The sequence below is a fragment of the Monodelphis domestica genome, chromosome 4 (genome assembly GCF_027887165.1).
Source record: "Monodelphis domestica isolate mMonDom1 chromosome 4, mMonDom1.pri, whole genome shotgun sequence".
In the NCBI taxonomy this organism is placed as follows: Eukaryota; Metazoa; Chordata; class Mammalia; order Didelphimorphia; family Didelphidae; genus Monodelphis; species Monodelphis domestica.
The window spans coordinates 265,632,352-265,658,597 of NC_077230.1; the positions used below are offsets into that span (position 1 = coordinate 265,632,352).

Genomic DNA, 26,246 nt, shown 5'->3' on the forward strand with positions numbered 1-26,246 from the left:
CCAAATACAGAAAGGATACTTTTGAAATGTGAAAACCTAAGTTGTTTCCCCCACATTATCAGAGCACTTAATCAAATTTGAGAATTAAATTTTGTTTTTTAGTCTGCTTAAAAATTTGGTAGATTGATGAGGCAATCAGAACTAGCTGGGGCAGAGGAAGCTTATGTGAATTCCAATAAGTTAGCTGGCCAACTTCTCTATGATTTGCACCCTTTGTTTATAATCTGAGAATTCTTCCCTCCATTATAGAACTATGTGGATAATTATGGAATCTGTCACATTGACAAAGATTCACCAGAGAGAAGATACACCCACAAATAAGTATGTCTTCACAGTCATACTTCAACTGATTTGGCTTAGTTTTCCCAGAAGTATCGAAACATTTAAGTTAATTTTAGAACTTAAATTTTGCCTTTTAGTCAATTTTGACCATACCTCAAGTCATACCTCAATTTCAAGAGGCAAAGAATAGCTGAACCAGTTCTTGTCTGAGTCAAAGTTAATAATTTCACTGAAGTCTGGAGAGATCCTCAGAACCAGGAGGGAGAGTGTAGAAACTCTGTGATGGGATGAGTATGCTTAGATAAACAGACAGACAGACAGGAAGACAAATAGATAGACAAGTAGAACGATAGGAGACAAATGGGAAATAGATGAGAGAAAGATATAGAAAGACAGATATAGATAGATATAGCAATAGCCAAAGATAGATAAAATACAGACAGATGGAAATATAAAGACAAAGATTAATAGATATAGATAATGGTAGGATATAGATACAGATAAAGATATATGAAATACAAATAAATTAGGAGATTGATGGAGAAAGCTATATAAAGACAGTTATATATATATACATATATATATAGAAATAGTTATAGCTATAGATAGAAAGATATATGGGTAAATATATAGGAGATAGGGATTAGAAAAGCTGAGAAAGAGAAAGGGAAGGAGAAAGGAGGGAAAAGCAAAAGGGGCTCTGTGTGTGTGTGGCTCCTTTTTAGAAATCTTTGGGATGATCCTGAACCTCTCGTCCTTCCTATCAGGAAATGTCCATTTCTGTCCTTCTTCATTCTCACTATCTTCACTTAAATTAACGCTCAGAATATGGTTTGAAATACCCAAATAAAGTTAGCTAATAGTAGTTTGAGGGTTGCCCTTCACCTCTGACAATAAAGGCATTCCTACCCTTGAGCTCTGTTGCATCATTCCCAGGTTCTGTTCCCATTTTCTCTGCAGGCTTCGTAGTTTTACCATCTACAACATCAGTCTTGATCATCCCAAGGTTGGACAGAAGTAGCATGGGATCAATCCCTTGACTGTTCCTTTTAATGTTCTCCAGGACTTTAAGACACTTATAGGACTTAAGTTCACTTATATTTTCTTCCAGAAAAAGATAGTAGAGGCTCAAGTCATTGTATTCTTCTGACTTGAAGTGCAAAATGTCAAAAGTGGGCAGGATTTCATAGACTTTGAGAACATCAGTCTTTTGCCTGAAGGGCACAAAGAATGTATACACAACCACAGGCACCAAAAGAGTATAAACCACCAAGTTAATGAAGCTGAGAAGCTGGAAAATCCCAACTGCTATGAGTTTACACTGAAATTGCTCGGGAACCGTGCTGTCGTTCTTCAAGATTCCTGACTTGATGCTACAGACAAACTCATCAGAGAGGGAGGAAAGGCTGAAGTAATATCCCAGGTAGACACAGGACAGCAGTATAATCATGAAAGTCACAGCCCGGCAGATAAGGTACTTGACTATTAAATTCTTTGACTTCTTTTTTGTCTTCAAGTACTGTTCTACTATTGGATATTTGAAATGGCTTTCAGATATTTCCCAGAGACTTGAAAGAAAAAAGAAAGAAAAAAGAGAATGGTTAAATAAAAAAGGAATTAGAACCTCAGAGAATAAGTGGGATGGGTCTTTACTTCAATATACTCAATACTATCATAAAATGAACCAAAGCTGTAGCTTTGTAAGGGCATGGGTAGGTACGGTCAACAAAATGGTCACCCTATGATAAATATTTCAGAGTTTATTTTATTTTAAAATATATTTTACTTATTTCATTAAATATTTCCCAATTAGATTTAAAACTTCTTTAAAAATCACTTTTTAATACTTCGAGTTCTAAATTCTCTCTCTCCCATGTCACAGATCTCTCCTTCCCACCTTCTAAGTTGTCATAGGCTAAAAGAATGTCTCATTCTGACCCTTTGTTAGCTTTGCCACTTCAGAATTTGTTAGCACTGCCACATTCAGAGTTGAGGCATTCTTTTAAAGTTGTTTGAAAGAGATGTGGGGAGAGAGTTCAGCTCTACTCTACCATCTTGTTTCCTAATAGTCCATAGTTTATTTTAAAAGGATTGTGGCATATATTTGTCAGATCCTTAAAGAATGCCAAGTTCAATTGTTCATTTCATAAATTAAGAAAGTAATATCCAAAGAAAGATAAAATGACTTTTGAAAGGCTACATGGTGCATGAATTTGTAGGACAGCTGAGAGTCTGATCCAAGGCTTTTGACTCCAAGATCAGTGATTCTCCCACCTCCAGTGACATGCAGGGATGCAACAATAAAGGGAATGCCATTCTTGCTCAAGGCAAAATTCAAAGTTTGAAGAGTAAAGCAATGTCTTATTCTTTTATCTCAAATAGGTAAGTAAAGACATAGGTATAGCAGGCCAAGGATGGACTTCATATAACAAGGGCTGGTAAGAATATAGCTAGGTTCTGTTTAGTGTAATAGTATGAAAAATGAATCCTGAGAAATGTTTCCATTATTTGAATTCATAATCTATATTTCTATTAGGCTAGAATGTATATGGTATTGGTATGCGGTAATGTGTGTATAGATATACACAGCAGATGTGCATATGTATAAAATATACATATATATATATATGTAAGGAAGAAAAATAGCAACCACTTGATAAACCAATTCATACTTTAGAAGCATCAAGAACTTAACAAATTATCCCTGAGAGAGCTTGTGTTTTCAAAAAGTAAAGGGCAGTGCTTAATCTAAAGGAAAGATTAATTCTAGTAGTAGAAATGCAGACATTATTTTAGGTGGGTGAGAAAGACAGAGATTTCTGCAGAAGGGGCTGAAATTGGTCTCAGCCTCTGGAATGAAATAAGAGACTGTCGTAGAGAGATCTGGTTCTATACACCAAGAGTCATCTAGAATGCTCATGCTTACCTTTGCCCAATATTCTCATTCATTGAAGCCACAAATGGGCCGGCACCATCTCTCACATCGACACCACGGACACTCTTCACAGCTTTAATGGCACGGTTGTAAACTTTGTCAAGTTCCTCCATAATAAACTTCATATCTGAACAAAGGTGAGGGGCTGCAGTGAAACGCCAGAACAAAGTAGGCAAGTACAATAGGATGGCGAGCAGCAACAAAATGTAAGGGAAAAACTAAAGGGAGAAAACAGAGACAGAGAGGGAGAAAAGTCATTAAACTAAACCAGAATCTTCCTCTGATTTTTCTATTTTATTTCCCCCTCTGTCCAGGACACTATCAGTAGTACCTTCGGTCAGGATCACCATCTCAGTCATCCTCAACCCTGTCCTCTTGGTTACCTCTCAGATCCAATCAGTTACCAAGATTCCTTGGGTGGACCTTCACAGCAATTCCATCTCCTCTCTACTCCAATCATTTTGTTTCAAGCCCTCATCACCCTCATCACCATTATTCTGGACCACTGCCAAGGTTCGTAACTGTTCTCCTTGCCTCATCTCTTTCTTCTCTGATCCATCCTCTACACAGCTGCTAAGTTAATAATCTTTAAGCATAAGAATGACCAGGGGACTCCTCCTACCCCCACCCCACAGGTTTCAGTAGCTCTCTCTTGCTTCTAGGATAAAATATCAACTCATCTCTTTGACTTTTCAAGCCCTTCTCAGTCAGGCTCCAGTTTAGGACACATTAACTCCACTACAGCCAAAATAGACTGCTTGCTGTTCCCCGTTCTCCCCAGTCTCTTTGTTTTTGTGCCTTTGTGTGAGTTTTTCCTTTTGTGTGGAATACACTCTCTCTTCATCTCTACTTCATAAAATCCCTGACTTGCTTATTTATATTTATATTTTTATATATTTTATATATATATATATAAATAATATATATTTATATCAAGACTCATTTCAGGTGCTATGTGTTTCAGGAAGCCTGTCCTAATATGTAGTCTCTCTCCCTTTCCCACTCTTCCCACATCTCAATCCCAATTTTTGGTAGAGTCCCCCCAGAACTACTTTATACTGAATTTTCTGTATATATGTATTTTTTCACCCAATACAATGTAAACTTCTTGAGGATGAAGATTCTTTTCATTTTTCATCTCTGGTCATTCCTGGCACAGCAAAGTCAAATTAGCCCTTAATATAATGTAAGAAATCCTTAATAACTCCATTTTTTTAAATGAGCTGACTGAACCTGCATGGTCAAATTGCCAATTTCTCTCCCATTTTGAAGGGTACTAGTATAGAATGTGCTGAGTGTTACTATAAAGGAATGGCACTGGTTCAGATGTATGACTGATGTATTCTGGAACTGGATAGAGCTGATACATGGAGAATTGGGTGTGGTCATGTGTCAGCGGGGGACTAGGGGAGACAGGGTTACAGTCTGCAAGCATTTGAACTGTTTACACCTGTGCCAAAAGTAAAAGAAGGTCTTCTTCCTTCACCCTCTGTGGGAAAGTCAGATTCTCTTTCCAGCTAAGAATGAAAGCTTAGGGAGCAGGATATAAGCAGAGACTGAAGGAAGAATGGATTCTGTGTGAGGATGGTTTTTCCCATTAGGGCTTGGTACATTACTGTTGGAGATAATATAATACTCTCCCTATTGCCCTTGGGTGCTCAGTCTACACAGTGAGAGATCACCTATAATCATGGGTTTTGCTGGGATTTTAGCAGTGTGGCTGGCACACAGCAGGTGCTTAATATATTATTATCGACTGATTGCTGTTGATGGCACAGGGAGAATTTCTGAAGATAAGGGTGCTGGAACCTTATTGACACTTCTAGGTTTACAGCTGGGGATAAATGGGAACTGGGATCTAGTTTCATCACTGACTGAAGGTTACAGAGAATGAAAGCAGCTGCTGTATTTATTGTTGGTTAATAACAATAAAACACTTATCCTTCTAGACTAGCAAAATGTACTCCCAAAACATCACTTACAACAAGGAATCCATCAAATGGAGGTTAGTCATACACAATTCTTTGGCTAATGCAACCACTGAGATAACAAGGTTAAGGAATGAAGAACAATCTGGAATTATACTCAAGAGTTATAAAACTGTATATTTTGACCTAGCAATACCACTATTGGGTTTATTTCCTAAGATGATCACAGAAAAAGGAAAAGAAATCACACGTGCTAAAATACTTATAGCAACTCTTTTTCTAGTGTCAAAGAACTGGAAATCAAATGGCGATCCATCTGTTGGGGAATGGCTGAACATGTCATAGTATGTGACTGTAATGGAATATTATTGTGCCATAAGATATGACAAACAAGATGATCACCAAAAACCTTAGAAATACTTATATGAACTGATGCAAAATGAAGTGAGCAGAACCAGAAGAAACTATACAGTAACAATAATGTATAATATTATAATGATCAACTGTGAATGACTTAACTGTTTTCAACAAGGCAAGAATCTGGGACAGTTCCAAAAGACCCATGATGAAAATCAACCGAAGGAACAGAATCCTAATGCAGATTGAAACACAATTCTCCACTTTATTTCTTCCATGAATTTTTCTCTAGTGTAAGCAACATTTTTTCTACTTCACAACATGATGACAGGGAAATATGTATTATATGATAATATGTACAAAACCTATATAATATTTGCCTTCCTGGGGAGAGGGAGAAGGGAAAAGAATGAGATATTTTTGGACAGATTTTAGTTAATGTGAGAATTTGTTTCTCTTGGATAAACATATTTATTAGAGTTTATTACATACTTATAATTAATAATATTATATATACAAAAATAAGAATAAAAATCTCTGCTTACACACACACACCAAGAATGAACCCTTCATTATATATGAAATGGGAATTTGGTGCATGGCCAGACCCCATCAACTTGGTAATATGATATCTCCATGTAGAGAATGCTAGGTTGTCAGTAAGTGACTATGAATGGATTTGAACTCATGAAGATGAGTCTTCATAATTCCAAGACCACTGATCTACTCACTGATTCACTGTGCTACCTAGCTCCTAGCTTCTCTCTCTCTCTCCACACATATATACATACTTATTTCCACATCTCCCTCATATGTTTTTATCTTACTTTATATGCCCAGCCTTGTGCCTGGCACACAGAAAATGTTTAATAAATGCTACCTAATGTCTGACTTACTGAAATAAGGTGCTATCTATACTCCATATGTAAGTGCTATTGTTGTGAGTGTTCAAATGAGAGCATCTGTAGAGGCCCAGATGAGCCAGATTTCTTTGAAATCCTGGATGGAGACAAAATGAGACAAAAAGCAGGCAAATGACGATCCCAGGGAAACCCCTGAAAAATGAGTCTGTATGAGTCAGAAGTGTGATTTGTGGACTGGTCATGCATAAACTCAGAGCGTTGGGACCCAACAGCCCAGGTCATTCTTCATTTTGAACTCATTTGCTTGTGACAGACATCCAGTCTCGCAAGCATGATGTAATCCTCAACTACACAGTCCAAACTGGGTATTTAGTTTTTTTTATGACAGAATGTTTTTGCAACCCCCACCATCAACAACAAACTCTCTGGCTTACTTAGACTAGAGGAACAAGGAATGTCTTCCATGGCCTTGGACTAATTACTTACTCTTTTTGGGTCTCAGGTTCCTCATATATAAAAATAAGGAAAAGGTTGGACAGGAAGATTACCAATATTTCTTCCACCTCTATGAATTGATGGGAGTTTCAATGGAGTAGAGGCACAATAACCTAATACAAAAGTATTGACATAAAGAATGAGTTCTGAAGGTAAGAAGGCCAACAATGAACCACTACTGCCCCAACTTGCTTTTTTTCCCCCTCTCTCACTTGGAATAAACCCCGCTTGCTTACTTTTTCTTGTGAAATGTCCTTATGTCAACCTGGAAAGACTTATATGAAGTGATGCAAAGTAAAGTGATCAGAAGCAGGAGAATGGTGTACACAGGAAGAACTATGATGTTCAAAAATAAACTGTGAGTTTCTTTACTATCAGCAGCTCAAGGATCTAGGACAACTCCATGGGACTCATGACAAAAATGGTTTTCCACTACCATAGAAAGAACTGGCAGAATCTGAAGGCAGATTGAAGCACACCATGCTTCACTTTATTTCCTCCAGAATTTTTTTCTCTTATGAAAGCAACATGTGTCTTCTTTCACAAGATGATGAACATGGACATTTATATTGCATGATAGCACATGTGTAACCTGTATCATATTACCTGCCATTTTGGGAAAGGGGGAGAACATGGACAGAAAAATGCCAGAAAACAATGACTAAAAATTCTATCAACATGTATAAATGAATTTAATTAACAAAAAAAGAAAAGAAATGCCTTGATATTAAAACTTTGTTCACAGGAAGGTACAAACACCACCACCACCATCATAAATGTCTCCCCTACCCCTTCCTTCAATAACCACAATATTATTTGTCACTAGAAGGAGAAAGAGATACTACTTGTTCATGAAAAGAAGAGAATGTCTCCTGCCTGGGGGTTTGGAAGACGGCTCTGCTCTTACTTCAAAATGCCTGATCCATTCCTTAAGACCCTTGCGTAGGGGACCCTGAACAATCTGAGGAGGCATACACATTCCCTGGTACTCCTGCTGCTACAGGGACTTCAGTCCCCTGCTAATCCCAGAGCCACAGGTAAAGCTAAGTTTCTCAAACTGCTAGCCCACTTCCCCCATGCCCCTGGCCACACAACAATAGTGGTTATCAGCAGGGCTCAGGCTTCCTCATTCAAGAATCCTGCTAACAGAGCAAGAGAAGTTTTCACCTAGCCCACGCTGAAGGGTTTGCTTTGTTGTAAAATGTAATTACTAGGATAACGAAGTCAGCCAGGATTCACAATCACCAAAGCCTGGCATTATCTACCAGAGTCCACAGGAGAAAAGTATGATTTTCACTTTGGTCTCAAGAAACCTATTTCTGAGCCAGCTTGGCTTCAAAGGCAGCAGAATAATAGCATATTATCTCCAACTGTGTGAATGAATGAACAAGAGGCTGCCCCTTGGGTGCTGTAATTTTGCCCACCTGCCCAGCCTGCTGGTAATCAGTGCTAATGAACAGTTCACCACAGCTCATTGTAAAATTAGAAAAATGGGGATTTAAATGTATTAAATTCTGGGTATTTACTTTTTTTTTTTTAATTTCCTTACACCAAGGCCATGTTCATAGGAAAGGCTGAATGAGTACTGCCTGTACCACAGACTGTTTCTTGTTTCTCTCCACCTACCAATCAAGCAATCTGTCAGGATTTATTAAGCCTTTACTATGGAGCAGGCATGATGCTAGGAAGTCTTAAAGAAGGGCAAAGAAAAGGCCCTGCTCTCAAGGACCTTACATTCTAGTGAGGGGAACCACAAGTAGATTATTAGATATAAGATAGACACCTTTAAGGAGAAGGCAGTATCCAGTATGACAGGGTTGGTCAGGCAGGAAACTGGGGAAGGGTTGCTGGAGGAAGCCTGGGATGGTGAGAGGTGGAGGTGAGGAGGGAAGCATTCCAGGAATGGGAGACAGTCAGGACAAAGGTTCAGAGATAGGAAATGAAAATATTATATACATGGACCAGTAAGTAGGACACTGTGGATGTCCTGAAGAGTGGGCAGTATTATGTAAGAAGGCTGGAAAGATAAGAGACCAAAGGCAAAGGTTCCCTTGGGTGAGTCTATAAGAAGACAGGATTAGTAGTTAAATCACTGGGGGCAGCTAGGTGGCTCAGTGGATAGAAAGACAGGCCTGGAAATGGGAGCTCCTGGGTTCAAATATGTCTTTAGACACTTCCTAGCTCTATGACCCTGGGCAAGTCACTTAACCTCCATTGCCTACCCCTTACCACTCTTCTACCTTGGAACTGAAATTCAGTTTTGATTCCAAGATGGAAGATAAAGGTTTGTTGTTTTTTTTTTAAACTAATTCACCAAAATAGGCAGTTGGAAAATTGATCACTTATATCTTTAATATTTCTCTTCACTCAGACAAAGAACACAAAACACATATGGGGTTGGCTTTGAAAGACTTCATAGCACTCACAAACCAAAAGTCCAAAAGAATGAAGATTAAACACACTATTCATTTCCCAACAGAGAAGTGATGAACTTAGAAAGCAGACTTCCATTTTCAGACATGGCTAATGTGGGAATTTGTTCTGACAGGTGAAGGGAGGGGAGATGGGGACAGGGAGAGGGAGAAAGGGAAAGGTTACTGGGAGAATTTTAAATACAAATTTTAAAAATATGGGGCAAGGAGAAAAGCATCTTACTATAAAGGAAAACTGCTTTTGAGTATGTGTCTGCAAACTGTCCCACCAAAATTTGACAGGATATTTGGGGAGAAAGCTTTAAGTGATTTATTTAAAAGAATACCATCTGTTTTCTTCTGTCTGGGGTAGAAGGGCATGAGCAAGGAGTTGAAGCCTTCACTAGTGGTTTCATTTCTGTTTGAAACAGAATTTTCAGATTATCCTTTATACCTTTTTGTTCCCTACCTCCAACTCACCCTGACTTGGTATAAAATAGGAAGAAGGAAAGACTTCCATGAACTGATAATGAGTGAAATAAGAAGAACCAGGAGAACACTGTACACCGTAACTGAAACAATGTGGGACAACCAAATGTAATAGACTCTGCTTCTAAAAGCAACTCAATGACCCAGGACAATCCTGAGGGACTTATGAGAAAGAATGCTATCCACATCTAGAACTGTGGGAGCATAAATTGAGAAGAAAACAGATGATTTATCACTTGTTTGTATGGGTATATGATTTGGGGTTTTCTTTTTAAAAGTTTATTTAAAAATGAATGCTTCTGGTAAGACTGCTCCTGGATCTTCTACTTTGGAGCTTCGCTTGGGTGAGTGAAAAGCTGACCCTCCTTTCCTGGTTTCTGGAGAGATTAGTTCCAGAGAGGCCTTCCCCTCTTGGAGGAGGTCTTGTGGGTGGAACCCCTGTTCAATTCACTACTGTGTCCTCTGGCTGAGGATTAACAAGCCCTCCCAAGTTGACTGGGGGATGGAGCAACATTCACGGTGATAGGCTAGACATCTTCTCTACCCTCTTTTATATTTCTCTACTTTCACTCCTTCCACCTTTTTGTAAATACAACTACTAAAAGTCATTTTGGCTTGAGCTATAATATTTTTAAATTGGTGATCACAGTGTTATCTTAGAATTCTCATATATTTCATCAAACCCTCAATTTTAATTCCTTACAAGTCCTGTATAATATAGAAGTATAAGGGCTGCATCTAGAGTCAGAGGTCCAAGGTTCAAATTTGAGCTCTGAAATTTTCCTGCCTTGTATAACCACAATCAACATCTTTCCACTTCGTTTCCCTTACTGTATGATGAAGGGGTATTATTAATTGTCTTTAATAGTCCTTCTCCATCCTAATCTTATGATTCTATAGTCAGTCTTTCTAAATACTTTGTCGGAGGCACTGTGGGATATAGGATAAATCTAAACTGGCCTGGGGTTCAAATCCTATTACTAGTTTTGTGATGTTGGACAAGTCATGACCTCTTTGAGCCTTAAGTTTCTGCATCTTAAAAAATGGTAGAATAATACTTAAGGTGCCTACTTTACAGAGGTGTTGGGAAGATTAAGTAAGATAATCAGACCCTAGACTTAAGAGCTAGAAAAGACTGCAGGGCTCACAACTAGTCTATCCCCTTTCATTTGATAGAAGAGGAGACAGACACAGAGAAATGAAATGATTCTGCATATAAAAAATGCTCTGAAAACCATAATGAATTATTTAAACACCAGCTATTATTATTATTACTATTATTCTTCTCATGAGGAATTCAAAATGAGTTAGCTCCCTCCCTTTCCCAAAGGAAGCACATAGTTATAGAAGATAATTTTTAGCTGTCTAGCTTAAAAGGTGTCCTATTCTTGGTCCTGACCAGGACCCACAGCTGCTTATTATTGGAGTTTATATATCACTAGATATGTTTGATAATCAATGGGGGTCCAGATTTAGAGCAAAAAGGGACCTCAAAGATTACATCCAATTCCATCATTTAACGGATGATGATATTGAAAGATGTAAAGGTTATAAGACTTACCCAGGGTTAAAAAGCAAGTGAGTATGTCTGAAGGTGAACTTGAATTCAGATCTTTAGGATTACAAGTCCAGTGCTCTATCAACTATGTTTTGTTACCACTGAAAAAATGTCATTGATATTTCAGTTTTTCTGAAACTGAAGATCAAAGAAAACTTGGTTGCCAAGTTCTGATTTTTTTTTAAAAAGCTACATTTTGAGTTTTTCCATGTTAAGGAAAGGAGGTAAGTAGTAGTACACCCACAAACCTCTGTGGATAAATAATGCTATACTGCCATCTGCTGGCTCCATTTAAGTCTTCCTTTTAAGTACCAACATCCATGACTTCTTTAAGAATCATCTTTTGCCTATGCAAAAGGAGAAAAAAAAAGTAAAGGAAATAAGACAGAAGGAGAAAGAAAGAAAAAAGAATGGAGTCCATATGGGTGTACTCTGTATTCCTTTAATATAAATTGCTCATTCTTAATAGATAAAGCAATTAGGTAGTGTACTGGGCCTGGAATCAAGAAGTCCTAAATTCAAATGCAGTGTCAGACACTAATTGAGCTGTGTGACCCTAAGTAAGTCATTTGATCTATATTTGCTTCAGTTTCCTCATCTTTAAAATTAAATATATATATATATATATATATATATTTTAGATTTTAATTTAATTTAAAACCCCAGAGTTATTGTGAGGATAAAATGAGATAACAGTTGTAAAGCACTTAGTTAATTTTTAAATGTGACCTAAACACTAGCTAGTAGTTTTATTTATTAGATAGACAGGGCATTTATTAAGCTCTCACTAGGTGCTAAAAGGATTTGATACAAATACAAGAAATCTAAGAAATCAAAACTATCCCTGCCCTCAAGGAGCTTACATTCTAGCAAGAGAAGACAACACCTGGAAAGTGGATTGGGAGAGAGAATGAGCACTCTGATTGAACAAATACATTAAATGACTACTATTTGCAAATCAATGAGTCAGACTATGGGAGATACAAAGATAAAAAATAAGATAGGGCCTCTATACACAAGACACTTAGACTTTAAGAAAAAGCAGGTACAGATAACCATATAACAAAGTAAATGTGAAACCACAATCTCTTAAATTTGGAAATTCCAGTTCATCCAAAGGGCCATAGGGAGAGGCATGGTGCATATAAATAAGTGGTACCATATTTTCAAGAAGAATTATACACAGGAAGCCACAAAAAAGGGCATCATCACAAAGGCCCATAATGAGAAAAGGAACAGGCCCTAGTCTTGGACAAGATGCCCTGAAATTGCACTGGATCTTGTTTAGAGGAGGCTGTGTCAAAAGGAGTGGAAAGGTGGCAATGCATACCACTGCAGGGAATGCCTGCTTCACTGTGGTGTAAGTCACACAAATTCTGACTGTCTATAAGAGCTACAAATGAAAGACAATGCAACCTCTAAACCAAGAAAAGGATGGGGAAGTAAACCATTTGTGGAAGCCTTCATGGCATTTGAACTGAATCTGAAAGAATGGACAGGATTTCAATTGGTCTATGTTGATAATGCAGAAGTTTTGTAAGGGTTAAATTTAATGGTTGGACAGTAACTTTATGAAATTATGTGGTCACCAATATTTATTATATCTTGAGTCAGAAATTTATTTACCAATATTTACAAATAGAGAGGAAACAATAAAGAAGAGAAATGTAAATGTTTTTCTCCCAGTCTATTTAATCCAGGCAGAGATTAATTAACTCTCAACCAGGAAGGCTGGTGGTGATGACCACATGGCTTCCTCCAAGATGGAAGCTAGTCTCTTAGGGAACTGGGAAAGGAGTCAGCCTTTTAGTCACCCAATGAAGTAGTCCAGGAGTCAGAGTCTAAATTGAAGCTGAGCTCCAAGTCAAAGCTGTAATCTCCAGTGAAGCTTCCTTGAAGACTATCAAGATTATCTCCAGAAGACAATCTCTTCAGACTGGCTTGCTTTTATGGTGGCTTCTTGTCTCTTCCCCTTTTCACAGGGGCCAATCACAGTTTACAAACTGTCTAGCACTGCCCAGTGGGCAGTGTCTGTGGGATTCACACCTCTTATCCTCTGAAGGTGTCAACTCTTATCAAAGACCTCTAAAAGTGTCAACTCTGATCATAGGATTCATAAGTTTGGGATCCACCCCTCGTCCTCTGAAGGTGTAAACTCGTATCAAAAGATTCACAAGTTTCTGACTGAGTTAAAAGGGTGAAGCTCTCCAAGTAAGTGACTGTGAACTCCCTTATTTAGTGTGAAGTAGGGGTGTTTTAAAGTTTTTGGTTGATTAATTCAACATAGACAAAAAGAATTCCCTTTCACAGTTTCATTCATAGGGAAGGACAAAAGCCAAGGCATGGAGGGAGTTCATGTTATGGCTCAGATCAGCTGTAGCATTTCATACAGGAAGAGCCATTGAGAGAAATAAACCAGAAATGTAGGGTAATACCAAATCTAATAGATGATTGAAGGCAAGACGAAGCAATCTGGACTCTTATTTTTCTATTTTTATTTTTATTTTTAAAACCCTTACCTTCCACCTTAGAATCAACACTATGGATTGGTTCTAAAGCAGTAAGAGTGGTAAGGGCTAGGCAATGGAAGTTAAGTGACTTGCCCAGGGTCACACAGCTAGGAAGTATCTGAGGCCAAATTTGAACCCTGGCTCTAAATCCACTGAGCTACCCAGCTGCCCCCTGGACTTGTTTTAATAGACATAGAATCACAGAAACAAGACTGCAACTAATTTCTTCTGGGGAATATATGTTTTTTTTTTTTAATTTTAAACATTATTTTATTTGGTTGTTTTCATACATTATTCACTGGAAACAAAGATCATTTTCTTTTCCTCCCCTCCCCCCCCACTTTCCCTCTCCCATAGCCGACGCATGATTCCACTGGTTATCACATGTGTTCTTGACTCGAACCCATTTCCCTGTTGTTGGAATTTGCATTATAGTGTTCATTTAGAGTCTCTCCTCAGTCTTATCTCCTCCAACCCTGTAGTCAAGCAGTTGCTTTTCATCGGTGTTTTTACTCCCACAGTTTATCCTCTGCTTGTGGGTAGTATTTTTTAGATCCCTGCAGATTGTTCAGGGACATTGCATTGTCCCTAATGGAGAAGTCCATTACCTTCGATTGTACCACAGTGTATCAGTCTCTGCGTACAATGTTTTCCTGGTTCTGCTCCTCTCGCTCTGCATCACTTCCTGGAGGTTGTTCCAGTCTCCATGGAATTCCTCCACTTTATTATTCCTTTTAGCACAATAGTATTCCATCACCAACATATACCACAGTTTGTTCAGCCATTCCCCAATTGATGGGCATCCCCTTGTTTTCCAGTTTTTGGCCACCACAAAGAGCGAAGCTATGAATATTTTTGTACAAGTCTTTTTCCTTATTATCTCTTTGGGGTACAGACCCAGCAGTGCTATGGCTGGATCAAAGGGCAGACAGTCTTTTATCGCCCTTTGGGCATAGTTCCAAATTGCCCTCCAAAAATGGTTGGATCAATTCACAACTCCACCAGCAATGAATTAATGTCCCCACTTTGCCACATCCCCTCCAGCATTCATTACTTTCCATAGCTGTTATGTTAGCCAATCTGCTAGGTGTGAGGTGATACTGGGGAATATATGTTCTTATGGGTTTCTTCATATTCAGCTTGAATGCTGATAAGACAATGGATATACATATTAACTGTGGGAGCACTGGTCAGATAGAAGACACCTGGGACAGGAGTACAGAAAGGGACCTCGGTTTTCCCTCTGTAAAATGAGGTCCTTGGACTAGAATTTCTAGAGTTACTTCTAGCTCTAACAGCTCTGATTTTACAACCTTCCAGATAATTGTGTTCAATTGAGTCTTCAAAACTATGGACGAATATGGGAAAGTTGCCTTGAAGAAGGAAGGAAATAAGGATTTATTAGCTGCCTACTATGTGCCAGGCACTGAACCAAGCACTTTAAAAATATTATTCCATTTTATCCTCACATAAAATATAGGAGATATGTGCTATTATTTTCTCTATTTTATAGTTGAGGAAATTGAGATAGTGGTTAAGTGACTTGCCCATAGCTAGAAAGTATTTAAAGTTAGACTTCAATAACAGTCAGCATTATATAGCATCTACTATGTGCCAGAATCTGTGCTAAGCTTTACAATGATTATCACATTTGAAACTGATAACAACCCTAGGGCGTAGATGTTATTACAAACCCTACAGATGGGGAAATTGAAGCAAACAGCGAGGTACTATACTTATGCTCTTTACAAATATTATCTCATTTTAAGAGGTAAGTTGATACTGTTATTATCTCCATTTTATAGTTGAAGACTGAGATAGTGGTTGGACGCCTTGCCCAGGGTCACAGGCTATTAAATGTCTAAAGCTGAACTTTGCACTCAAGTCTCTCTGATTCTATGTCTAATGCTCTATCCACTGGGACACATAGCTGCCTCTAAGCAAGGTATTTTTTTCCTCAAGATTTTTACACATTGAAGAAAACCCTGGCTGGACATAACATGGGCAGAAAAGTAGGATGAAGAATGGGAAAACTTCTGATCCTGAAACTAATGCCAGTCTCAAGCGGGAGATAGAGGATACAATATAACCATGAAGGGCAGATCCAAATGCTACAACTCATCTAGGAAACTTTTACTTCTAGAAGACCAAAATACAGGAATGTAATGCAATAATATGCTGTAAGAAATGATGTATAAGAAAAATACAGAGAATCATGGTCAGATGCATTAACTGATACAAGTAATAATATTAGCATGAACATATATATATATATATATATATATATTACTTCATTTGATACAACAATTCTTTGAAGTAGGTACTATTTTATGGATTAGGAAACTGAGGCTGAGAGTTTAAATCACTTGCTCATCATCACACAGCTAGTAAATGTCAGAAGTAGGATTGGAATTCAGGTCTTTCTGATTCTGAGGCCAGCACTGTATCTAACACATCCCCCATATGTGGCAAAAAAAGTGAATAACCACTACAGCTATGCAAATGGAAAGAATAACAAAAAGGACACAATGTCATTGAGTTATTTTTTTCTTTTTCTTTTTTTAAAATTCTGACTTTTTGTCTTAGTAACAACTATGCAAACAGGGCTAAGTGACTTTCCCAAGGTCCCACAGCTAGGAAATATCTGAGGCTATATTTCAGCCTAGGTCCTTCCAACTCTAGGCCTGGCACTTTCTCCATTGCGCTGCTCCAATGCCCTCTGATTATAATGACCAACTTTGCCCCAGAAGAAGGGATGAGATGTACTTCCTGCTTTGCAGAGTCAGGGAAATATGGGTATGAAACAAAGACTACATTTTACTAGTTACAACTGATGGGTAAGATAAGATTTTTGCTGAATTTCCCCCTTTCTTTTAAAAATATACCAATCAATTAGCATTTATTAAGCATCTATTATGTGCCAGTCACTGTGTGCTAAGTGCTGGAGATATGAAGAAAGGCAGAAAACTTTTCTTGCTCTGAATGAATTTGCAGTATAATGGGGAAGACAATGGGCAAATAATTGGTACAAACCAGATTAACAAAGGATAAATTCAGGATAGTGCCAAGGGAAAACACTAAGATTAAAGTGGACTGGGAAAGGTTTCTTGAAGAGGGTGGGACTTTAATAAGACCTGAAAGAAGCCAGGAGGCAGAGATGAGGAGAAAGAGAGTGCCAAGAATGCAAGTCTGACTGCAGCCAGTGAAAATGCTTGCAGTGTACCAGGTCGGAGGAACAGCAAGTAGGTGAATAAAATATAAGAAGGAAGAGGGCAAGTTGGAAAAGGCTTTAAATTTAAAAGCCAAACAGGATTTTATATTTGATCCAGGAAGCTACAAGAAGTCACTGAAGTTTATTGAATTGAGAGAGGTGACATAGTCAAAGTTTCTGAATGGGGCAAAAGAAATAAATTTAAAACTGATAGGGATGTGACAACCAAAGGTAGCAATAATAATTTTTAGAAATGATTAAGTAGATAAGAAAGATGGCTTGAGAGTGACAATGAGGAACCTTTCATGGTCAAAGAAGAGATCAGAAGATGGCTGGATTTTGAACTTCTAAGCAAGAGCTTAGAAAGGCATGATGGGATGGAGTGGAAGGATGTGTTCTTTATCTGGGAACCAAAGTAGAAAAATTAGGTTTAAGAAATCCTAATCTTGAAGGCCTTAAAGGCAGACTGAACTAAGGAACTCACCTTAGGAAAGAGGCACTCTGACTGCACCCTCAGGCCAAGAGGTTGGGAGAATCACATTCCAGAAAGATGACACCTCCATAAACCTCTCAAAACACATCCATTTGAGTAAACTTGACTAAAAGGATTTGGGGTGAGGTGGAAGGGAAGAAATAGGAGAGGGATGCAAAGGGAAATGTTTAAGAACGAAGAAAAACATAATCAGATAGAATGGGTTTCTGCCCTTGTAACCAGGTTTGGGGTGTCTTGGTTTGCTGTGTTTGCCCTTTATTTTGTTTTTGTGTATTTTATCTTTGATTACTTAAAAAAAAAAGGTTCCTTTAATGATGTAATTACTTGTCAGAAGTGACTACCAAAAGAGTTTTGGGTTTTTTAGGACTTAAATAAAGTTCAGGGTTAAAGTAACGGTGGTCTTTGGGTTTGAAGGAATGCCTGCCCTAGAATTGGGCACAGCTAAGAAGGTGTGAGCTTGGTGCTGTAGTCTGGGGAGAAAGTCTTCAGAGGTTCATAAACCAGTTTACTAAATAATCCAAATGCTAAAATATTAGAGTGAAAACCAACAGGTGATTTTAAGTTCTGAGAGTAGATTGTGCCATCTATCTTTATAACCAAAATCCCTAGCAGAGAACAGGTATTTATGTATATTAGTTGAATTAAATTATTTGGATTAGATAAAAAAGTATAGCATTGATGAATACTTAGCAGTGGCATGGGTGGAAAGCTGCTCCTTGGGAAGACAACATGGATAGAAAAGCTGTCCCCCAGAGGACAACAATTCTGGGGGTTTTATATTCTTTACAACAGTGAGGAGGAGACTCTGGAACAAGGGGTTGGGGGGAGGATGTTTGCCCGAAGGCATGGCGGTGGGGTGGACCTCATGATTTGGAGGACAGATGGATGAGGTGTGTCTCTTTGACCATTTCAAATCAATGGGACAATCAAAGGAGGATAATCCTCAAAGTCAGATGTTTGGAGGCATAAGGGAGCAAAGGAATTTCCCTAATAGTTTGCCTGAGTTTCTGGGGGTACAATGCCCAAGTCTTCTGGTTATGTTAGAATGAACAAAAGAAGAGGCATTTATTAAACACTATGTTCCCAACACTGTGTATTTCCCACTACTCATAATATGGACTGACCCTTTGGTCAGGTCAGTCTCCTTATTTTCCCCACATACATGTCTCTCATGGCTCAAGCTGTTTCCCCTGCCTAGAGTTCTTTTCCACTGCTCTCTAGCTAAAACCTAAAACCCATCTATCTTTCTTTGGGAAAAAAAAAAACAAAAAACAAAAAACCAACCCTTACCTTCTGACTTAGTATCAGTCAGTTTCAAGACAGAAGATCAGCAAAGGCTAAGAAATTGGGGTTAAGTAACTTGCCCAAGGTCACACAGGTAGGAAGTACTCAAGATTTGAACCCAAGTCCTTTTGACTCCAGACATGGTACCCTAACCACTATGCTACCTATCTTCCCCTCACCTAACCTTTAAAGTTCAACTCAAGTCCTATTCCTTCATATGAATGGCCAAACCCAAAAGGTAATCAATCACGAATAGCCTGATGTCTACTTAGAGGATCTCCAAAGGGATGTGCACTTATCTCTGTGCTATTAAACATTTTGCTGGCTATTGATCATTGTCTTAGATGTCATGTTGGCATCCTTCTCAGATAGGCAGAGACAACACTGGATGCCTTCCCTAACACACTGGATGATGAAGTCAGTATCCAAAAGGATCTGGCAGACTAGAACAATAAAACAAAATGAACAAAATGAATTTTAACAGTAAAAATACAAAATCTTGCACAGGTTCAAAAAAACTGTTATTTTCAAGCATGAGACAGGAAAAGCATGGGTAGGCAGTAGTTTGTAAAGGAATCTGGGAGGTTTTGTAGGCTGCAATGTCTATTGTAATAGAGGGAGTAAAAAGGAAGAGATTTATGATAAGGGAAGAAAGGTGATAAAAGGAATGGAGTCTTCCCCCTTTAAGGTAGACAGAGTGATGAGGTGATGTTGATAAGCTAAGGGAGATAAGGGAGAATGGTTTGTCTTTCCCCCTCAGCACTCTGACACTACCCCCACCCCCTAACCCCCAGCTGCCTTCAACTCTTAACTGCTGGGTTCTTTAAAGGATCTTGTTAAAGATTTTTAAAGATTGTTAAAGAGTTTCCCTCTAGTAACAGCTGAGGCAGTTCCTGGGTCTTATTAACGGAGTTTATTTGAGGGAAACAGAAAGGTAACAGGGCAGATGGAGGATAAGGAATTGAGGTTAAAGAAGGAAGGAGGGAGAAGGGGTCCCTAACTAATGCCTTTCCCCCCAAAGTCAGGCAGATCAGGTTTGATTCACCTGACCCCCTTGGGGTCACAGTAAAGAGACTCTTGTTCTTGGCTGCACAGAAAGTGTCCCCAATTTCAAGTTCAAGGAGGTTGATGGAAATCTTTCTTAGTGGACAGCTTATGTTTTCAAAGTCCTGTCCACTTGGCTTGCGTTCTTGTGAGGATCTGGGGTCAGGAATCACAAGGAAAGACACCACTGGATCAGGGAATTAGCCGGAGCCAACCTCTCTGGGGTCAGTTTCCAGACAGAAGTCAGTTTCTACCTCCTGGATCACTCACTCCTCCCTCTCTCCCCAAAGTTCTGTGTTCTTTTTGCCCATCCCCCGCTGCTGTAGAATCTTCTGCAGCTCTTCCAAGTTCATTTTCCTTCCATGATTTCAAACCTTCTCTTACACTATATAAGTGAAATGTGAAAGAACAGGTTTCAGAAGCTAATGTGATTTTGGGCTGAAATAACAGAGCTTCCAGCTATATGGAGGGAATGATCAATCACCCTGTCCTTGTTAGATTTTACCACAAGCATCCTATTCACTTATAGACTCCATATTTTAAGAGGAAGAATGGTGACAAATTAGCAAGGTGAAGGCAATCAGAGTGATCCTAGGTTCCATAAAACTGGGGGTATTAAACAAGGGAAGGCTTAAGAGGCACTTGGGAGTTTTATTCTATTAGATGGATGCCTCCAATAGCCTAATCTCTCCACTGTGGGGAAAATAATAATAACAATAAGCATTTTCATAGTATTTCAAGGTTTAAAAATTACTTTACATATATTATTTCATTTGAACTCCACTATAACCTTCTGAGACATGTGCTATTATTATCCCCACCTTACGGAAGAGAGACTTGAGAAAGACAGTGCTTAAATGATTTGCCAGGGTAACACAGCTAGTAACCTGAGGCTGAATTTGAATTCAGATCATCCTGAGTCCAAGTCTAGTCCTTTAGCAGAGAAATATTGCTTCTTTCCACCCCACTCCCAGCATGTAAACAGAAACATGCAATCTAGCATATCTGGGTTTCTTTTGCTTCGACAATTTGCACCTGTGAACTCCACCCAAGAACTGTGTTTTGCTGGACTATTTTGTTTCCTGGACAACTAGTCTATAGTTAACAAACCCTACTTACCCTTAGGGCTGAAATCCAAAAAATCAAGGCAAGAGAAGGGGGGAAGCCCAGCACAAACAGGAAAACGGTGCCAACTGTCAGGCCCTGACAATAAGCCAAATTCAATGAAATAAACATTAGGGGACCTAGAGTGAGTCAGGCAGAAATCCTCTTTTTAAAAAGGGGGAGAATGCTAGTGTTGTGTCTGTATCCCCCAGCAGACTTAGAGCAAAGTGAACTCCAGTGTTTGGCTTTTCAGGACAGGATAAGCCTGCTGAGAGCTGCATCTTTGTGTTCCTCTAGGCAGATGGGAATTATAAAAGATGCACAACTACTCCATTTGTTTTCAGGACTGACAAAAAGGATTGGTGGCTGGTACTGAAGGCTGGCTAAAACAGGGCTCTTCTTTCATGAACTCATCAAAGGCAGTTATGAGCCACTTCATCACTAAGGGAGCTTTCTTCTTGAGAAATGCCATTTGGTACACTACTAGCAAACTTCATCAACTTTAGAATTATCTAATGTTATTTTCTGCCTTGTAGGCAGAGAAGCATCACCCTGTGTGTTCCATATAACACTGAGCTCCAGCTCCAAGGGGAGCTCTGTCAAAGCTGCTGCATACAATTCAATTTAATCCAAAAAATTAAAAATCAAAACCGAAGGTGCTGAAAAGTACTGTAGTTTCTACATTAATAATTATATTTTTCAGGTTAGTCAAGAGTGTTCAAATCCTGACCCTGTCACACTATCTGTGTGACCATGAGCAAATCACTTTGCAGTTCTGAGACTCCCTTCTTCTGTAATACAAAAGGGTTTTGAATGAATGAAAAACATTTACTAAGTGTTTAGCATATCCCAAGCACAGAGTTAAGCACTAGGGATATAAAAGCTAGACAATCCTTGCCTTTAAGAAGTTTCCACTCTGGTAGGGTTAGATTAGATAATAATAATAGCTGGTTTATGTAATGCTTTAAGGTTTGTAAAGATTTTATATATATCACTTCATCTGAGCTGGTTTATGTAGTGCTTTAAGGTTTGTAAAGAGTTTTATATACATCACTTTATTTGAGCTTCCCAACAACTTTAAGTGGGTTCTATTTTCATCTGGAAGAGGAAGAAGAGGAGGAAGAGAAGAAAGAAGAGGAGGAATGAGGAAAAGGAGGAGGAAAAGAACTTATATAGTGCTTACTACATACCAGGCACTTTGCTTTACGAATATTATCTTATTTGATCCCCCACAACTCTGGGAAGTAAGTGCTCTTATTATACCCATTTTACAGATGAGAAAACTGAAAATCGGTGAGATTAACCGGCTAGCTCAGTCACCCAGATACTAAGCTGAATGTGAAGCAGAATTTGAATGTAGGTTTTCTTGATTCTGTTACAATACCTAGCTGCCCCACTCTCTCTCTCAGGTTCTAATACTTTGGAGTCATGAAGCTATACCTACCTTATGGAGACACAAAGGGAGGTTTCCTGAATCACTGTTCAATGGATGCCTTTGCTGAACTGCTGCCCAGCAGTAGGAGTCCACAAAAGCAGCCTGGCGCCAGGAGAAGGAAGTGGGAGAGAAGCAACTTATCTGTGTACCTAGGAAACAAAGCACAATATTACTAAGGACTGAAAACACCTCTCTCTATCTACAACGTGCCTTCTTACCATTCATTCACTCATTCCTTCCCCCAAAATCATCCACTTCAACAGGCAACTATATGAAGCATCTCCTCGGTAGGGAGGGGTGGCTGGGGACAAAGAGAAATCTATGGAGCAAGTCTCAAGATGATGACAACATGGACCCTGCCAGGAATCTGACTGCAATCTAGTCTAGGAAGGCAGAGCATGCCTGTCTATGTAGAATCATAGCTGTTAAAGCTAGAGGAGAAATTCCTCAAGCTACGGATTCAGTTCATATTTTCTGTCCCTAAATTCCCTATGGAGTACTTACTCCTTACCCCAACACTTCAGGAAAATATAAATTCTCTGAGGGCAAAGAATGTGTCCTTTGGCCTTTGTATTTCTAGGACACAATTGAGTCCTACTCTTCTTGATCCCGTTCAGGGTTTTCTTGGCAGAGATACTGGACTGGTTTGTGTTTTCCTTCTCCAGCTCATTTTACAGATGGGAAAACTGAGGCAGTCAGGGTTAAGTAACTTGCCCAGGATCACAGAGCTGGTAAGTGTCTAAGGCCAGATTTGAATTCAGAAAGATGAATTAGACTTCCCAGTCTGTGCCTCATAATAATAGTGCTCTATTGGGGAGGGGGGGGGCAGCTAGGTTGCTCAGTGGATTGAGAGCCAGGCCCAGAGATGGGAGGTCCTGGGTTCAAATCTGACTTCAGACACTTCCTAGTTGTGTGACCCTGAGCAAGTCACTTAACCCCCATTGCCTAGCCTACACAATATTGGTTCTAAGACAGAAGGTAAGGGTTTAAAAAAAAAAAGTGTTCTATCTACAACATTACCTAACTGCTTTTCTTTTGCCCCTGCAAATATACTCATCTAGGGCTTAGCACAAATACCTTGCACAGAACAGGTGCTCAATTAATGTTGGTGTAGTAGATAGAGTGCCGAGCCTGGCATCAGTAAGCTCATCTTTCTGAGTTCAAATCATATCTTGCCTCAGATACTTACTAGCTGGGTGACTGGGTAAATCGCTTAACCGATATATGTATATATATATATATATATATATATATAGTGTAGTTGGAATTTTGTACCCCAGGACTACTTTCCCCAGAATTCCTTTTACTATTTCCCAGAATTCCTTTCCTCTGCATCCTCACATATATGCTTATGTTTTGTTGTTAAAAGTTTCTGTAACCACACACTCAGGTTTTTTTTTCCTTGCTAATGAGGCTGGAAAAACGCTCTTTCTCTCACTTGACTTCTCTTTACTCCATTATTATTTTTATTAAATCTTATAAAAATAATACTTGGAGTTATTGTATATTAATTTTAATCTTACTATATATATAAAATCATCTGAAAACTGAACAAACATGTTGGTTGAATTGAATTAAGTGGTAATTAATACTAATTGCTGATAGTTATATAGGGCTTTAATGTTTACAAAGCACTTTACAAAAATGATCTTAGCTAATTCTCTTTACAACTCTGGCAACAGATGCTATTATAACCCCCATTTTACAAATGGGGAAAGGGAGCCTGAAAGAAGCAAAACTGCTTAACTAAGGTCACACTAAGGAAGCGTAAAGAGGCAGGATTTGAACTCAGATCTTCCTGAGGATAATCCTAGAGCTCTATCTACAACTCTTACTTTGCTCCATCAAGGTCTGGTAATGAGGAGTTTGTACCTGTTGGTCCTTGGTCTTCTTTATATTATACAAATAATATAAACCATCACGTAATAAAGTGCTCAAATACTGTGTATATAGTGATGATAACCTACCATCTTAACCACTGTCAACAGCGTGTGCATTTTGCTTTTTCTCTCCTAGTACAGTACTTGGGTCGGCTTCCATACCCACTTTGGAGCACTAGGCACACCTCTCTGTGTGCTGATGCTAGTCTATAGTATATATTATAGCTTGTTACTATAGTCTTATAATGCTGTACATTTGCAAAGGGGTTAAGTTTGATTTTTTTTAGTACTGTGTTCTAAGGACCTGTGCAAATAGAAAATCTGATGCCCCTGAACTACATTTACCCAGCATCCTTTTAAGTTACGTCCTCATTTTCTGTACGGAGGCTTGGGAGAGAAATTTTGCTGAGACCCTCTGTGGGGCTCTTTTTGAGCTTGTGCTTTGGTAAAGCGCGGCAGGTGTGGGTCTTTAGACTTGTGCTCTGCTCACCTGGCTGAATTAACCCCTTTCTCTCTCACTTTTGTTGTTATTAAATCCTACATGTTTAAAATACTTGGAGTATTAATTCATTTTTACTCTCACAGACCTCAATCAAGAACTGAACTCCCTTCCAACAGTGACATTCTGCGTCTGAGCCGGTATGACTGAACAGCAAGGGGAGGCGATATGTGTTTATGTGGGTCTGGTCAGAACCTGTGCAAGATATGTTGAATGAATAGAAGCAGCTTGGTGGCTCTGTGGATTGATAAGTCCTGGGTTCAAATGTGGCCTGACACTTCCTAGCTGTGTGGCCCTGGGAAGTCACTGACCCCCAACTGCCTAGCTCTTACCGCTTTGGAATGGGTACTTTAGTGTGGATTCTAAGATAGAAGTAAGGGTTTTCTTTTTAAAGCTATATTGAGTTGTTGCTCAACATAGCTACAGGAAGATAGAGGCTGTCAGATCTCACAAGCTTGGAAGTTCTGCATGGTGGTGGGCTATTCAAATTGGACTTCCTCATTAGTATAATGAGTCCACTTGGGGGAAGAGGGTACCAGACTGCCCAAGGAGAGGGGAAGCATCCCAGGTAAGAATAGAGCAGGTTAGTCTTCTGTGCAGATCAGAGTGGAATTGGCTTGATTAATCCCTACATTTCCACTCTGGGCAAGAAAGGGAGTTAGAATACCAAAGATTAATTTTCCTTCTGCCTCAGTCTGTGTTCCCAGGCTGCTTTTGGTCTTTTTTTGCCGGCTGGAAACCCAGGCAACACTTGGGCCATTAATTGGCCCTGTAATTATGCTGAAAGGGTTGGCAGAGTGGGATGTAATATAATGAACTGAAAACAGATCCCACCACCTCAGGGCCTGAAAGTCCCATGTGGGCTGCTGAAGGGTGAAAAGTATGGCCAAGAGCCTGTAAACAGCTTCACAACTTTCTCAGTCTGGTCCAGATAAGACTTGGGTTTGGCCAACTCTTTCCCAATGTTTTGTCTCAGCCGGTTGTTACTGTTGATTCTGTTTTTGGAGAAGCTTGCTCAGAAGGACTCTGTGACTCTAAGACCCATTCATTGCAAAGACAAGAATGGGGAAAGGGGTGAAAAAGTATGACAGGAATCTCAGGAAAACCGAAGCTCAAATCTTATTCCACATACTTGGTATCTGTGTAATTGCAAGCAAGACACTTAAATCCCCCTCAGCCTCAGTTTCCTTAGATGTAAAATGGAGATAATAATCACCTCTGCTTCAGGTGTTGGGAGGATCAACTAGGATAATAAATTCGAAGTCCTATACAATTAAAAATTAATATAGTTAATCCTGTCTTTGCAGTCCTTGATTCGCAGTCAGCCCTTAAAAAGCATTCTAAAGGTGTTGGCTATTAATGTGAAATCCAAGTGAAATCTTTTGCCATACTAGCAATTCTCTTCTGGATGCCCTGCAGCTTACAAATGTCTTTTCCAAAATGAGGCACCCAGCCCTGAACACAATAC

At 39.1% G+C, this 26,246-nt stretch overlaps 1 protein-coding gene and 1 long non-coding RNA gene across 6 annotated transcripts in view; one reads left to right on the forward strand and one right to left on the reverse strand.

Moving 5' to 3' along the window:
• PANX1 (pannexin 1) overlaps nucleotides 1-26,246 on the reverse strand; it is a 68,555-nt gene that overhangs the window by 6,646 nt on the left and 35,663 nt on the right. Inside the window, exons 2-4 of the mRNA XM_001368573.4 lie at nucleotides 22,409-22,548; nucleotides 3,209-3,435; nucleotides 1,192-1,850 (exon numbers count right to left, since the gene is read on the reverse strand). Of these exons, the coding sequence (XP_001368610.1) occupies nucleotides 1,192-1,850; nucleotides 3,209-3,435; nucleotides 22,409-22,548 (1,026 nt within the window). The remainder of the gene's footprint in view (nucleotides 1-1,191; nucleotides 1,851-3,208; nucleotides 3,436-22,408; nucleotides 22,549-26,246) is intronic.
• LOC130453782 (uncharacterized) lies at nucleotides 1,620-25,004 on the forward strand. 5 transcript variants are annotated; one of them, XR_008911333.1, is made up of 4 exons: nucleotides 2,237-2,664; nucleotides 3,532-3,730; nucleotides 7,687-7,897; nucleotides 15,791-16,347. It is a non-coding gene; the product is annotated as an uncharacterized LOC130453782 (long non-coding RNA). The 5 variants fall into 5 exon arrangements; XR_008911330.1 differs by lacking the exons at nucleotides 2,237-2,664; nucleotides 7,687-7,897 and adding an exon at nucleotides 1,620-1,756; XR_008911331.1 differs by lacking the exons at nucleotides 7,687-7,897; nucleotides 15,791-16,347 and adding an exon at nucleotides 24,865-25,004 and having other exon boundaries at nucleotides 2,244-2,664.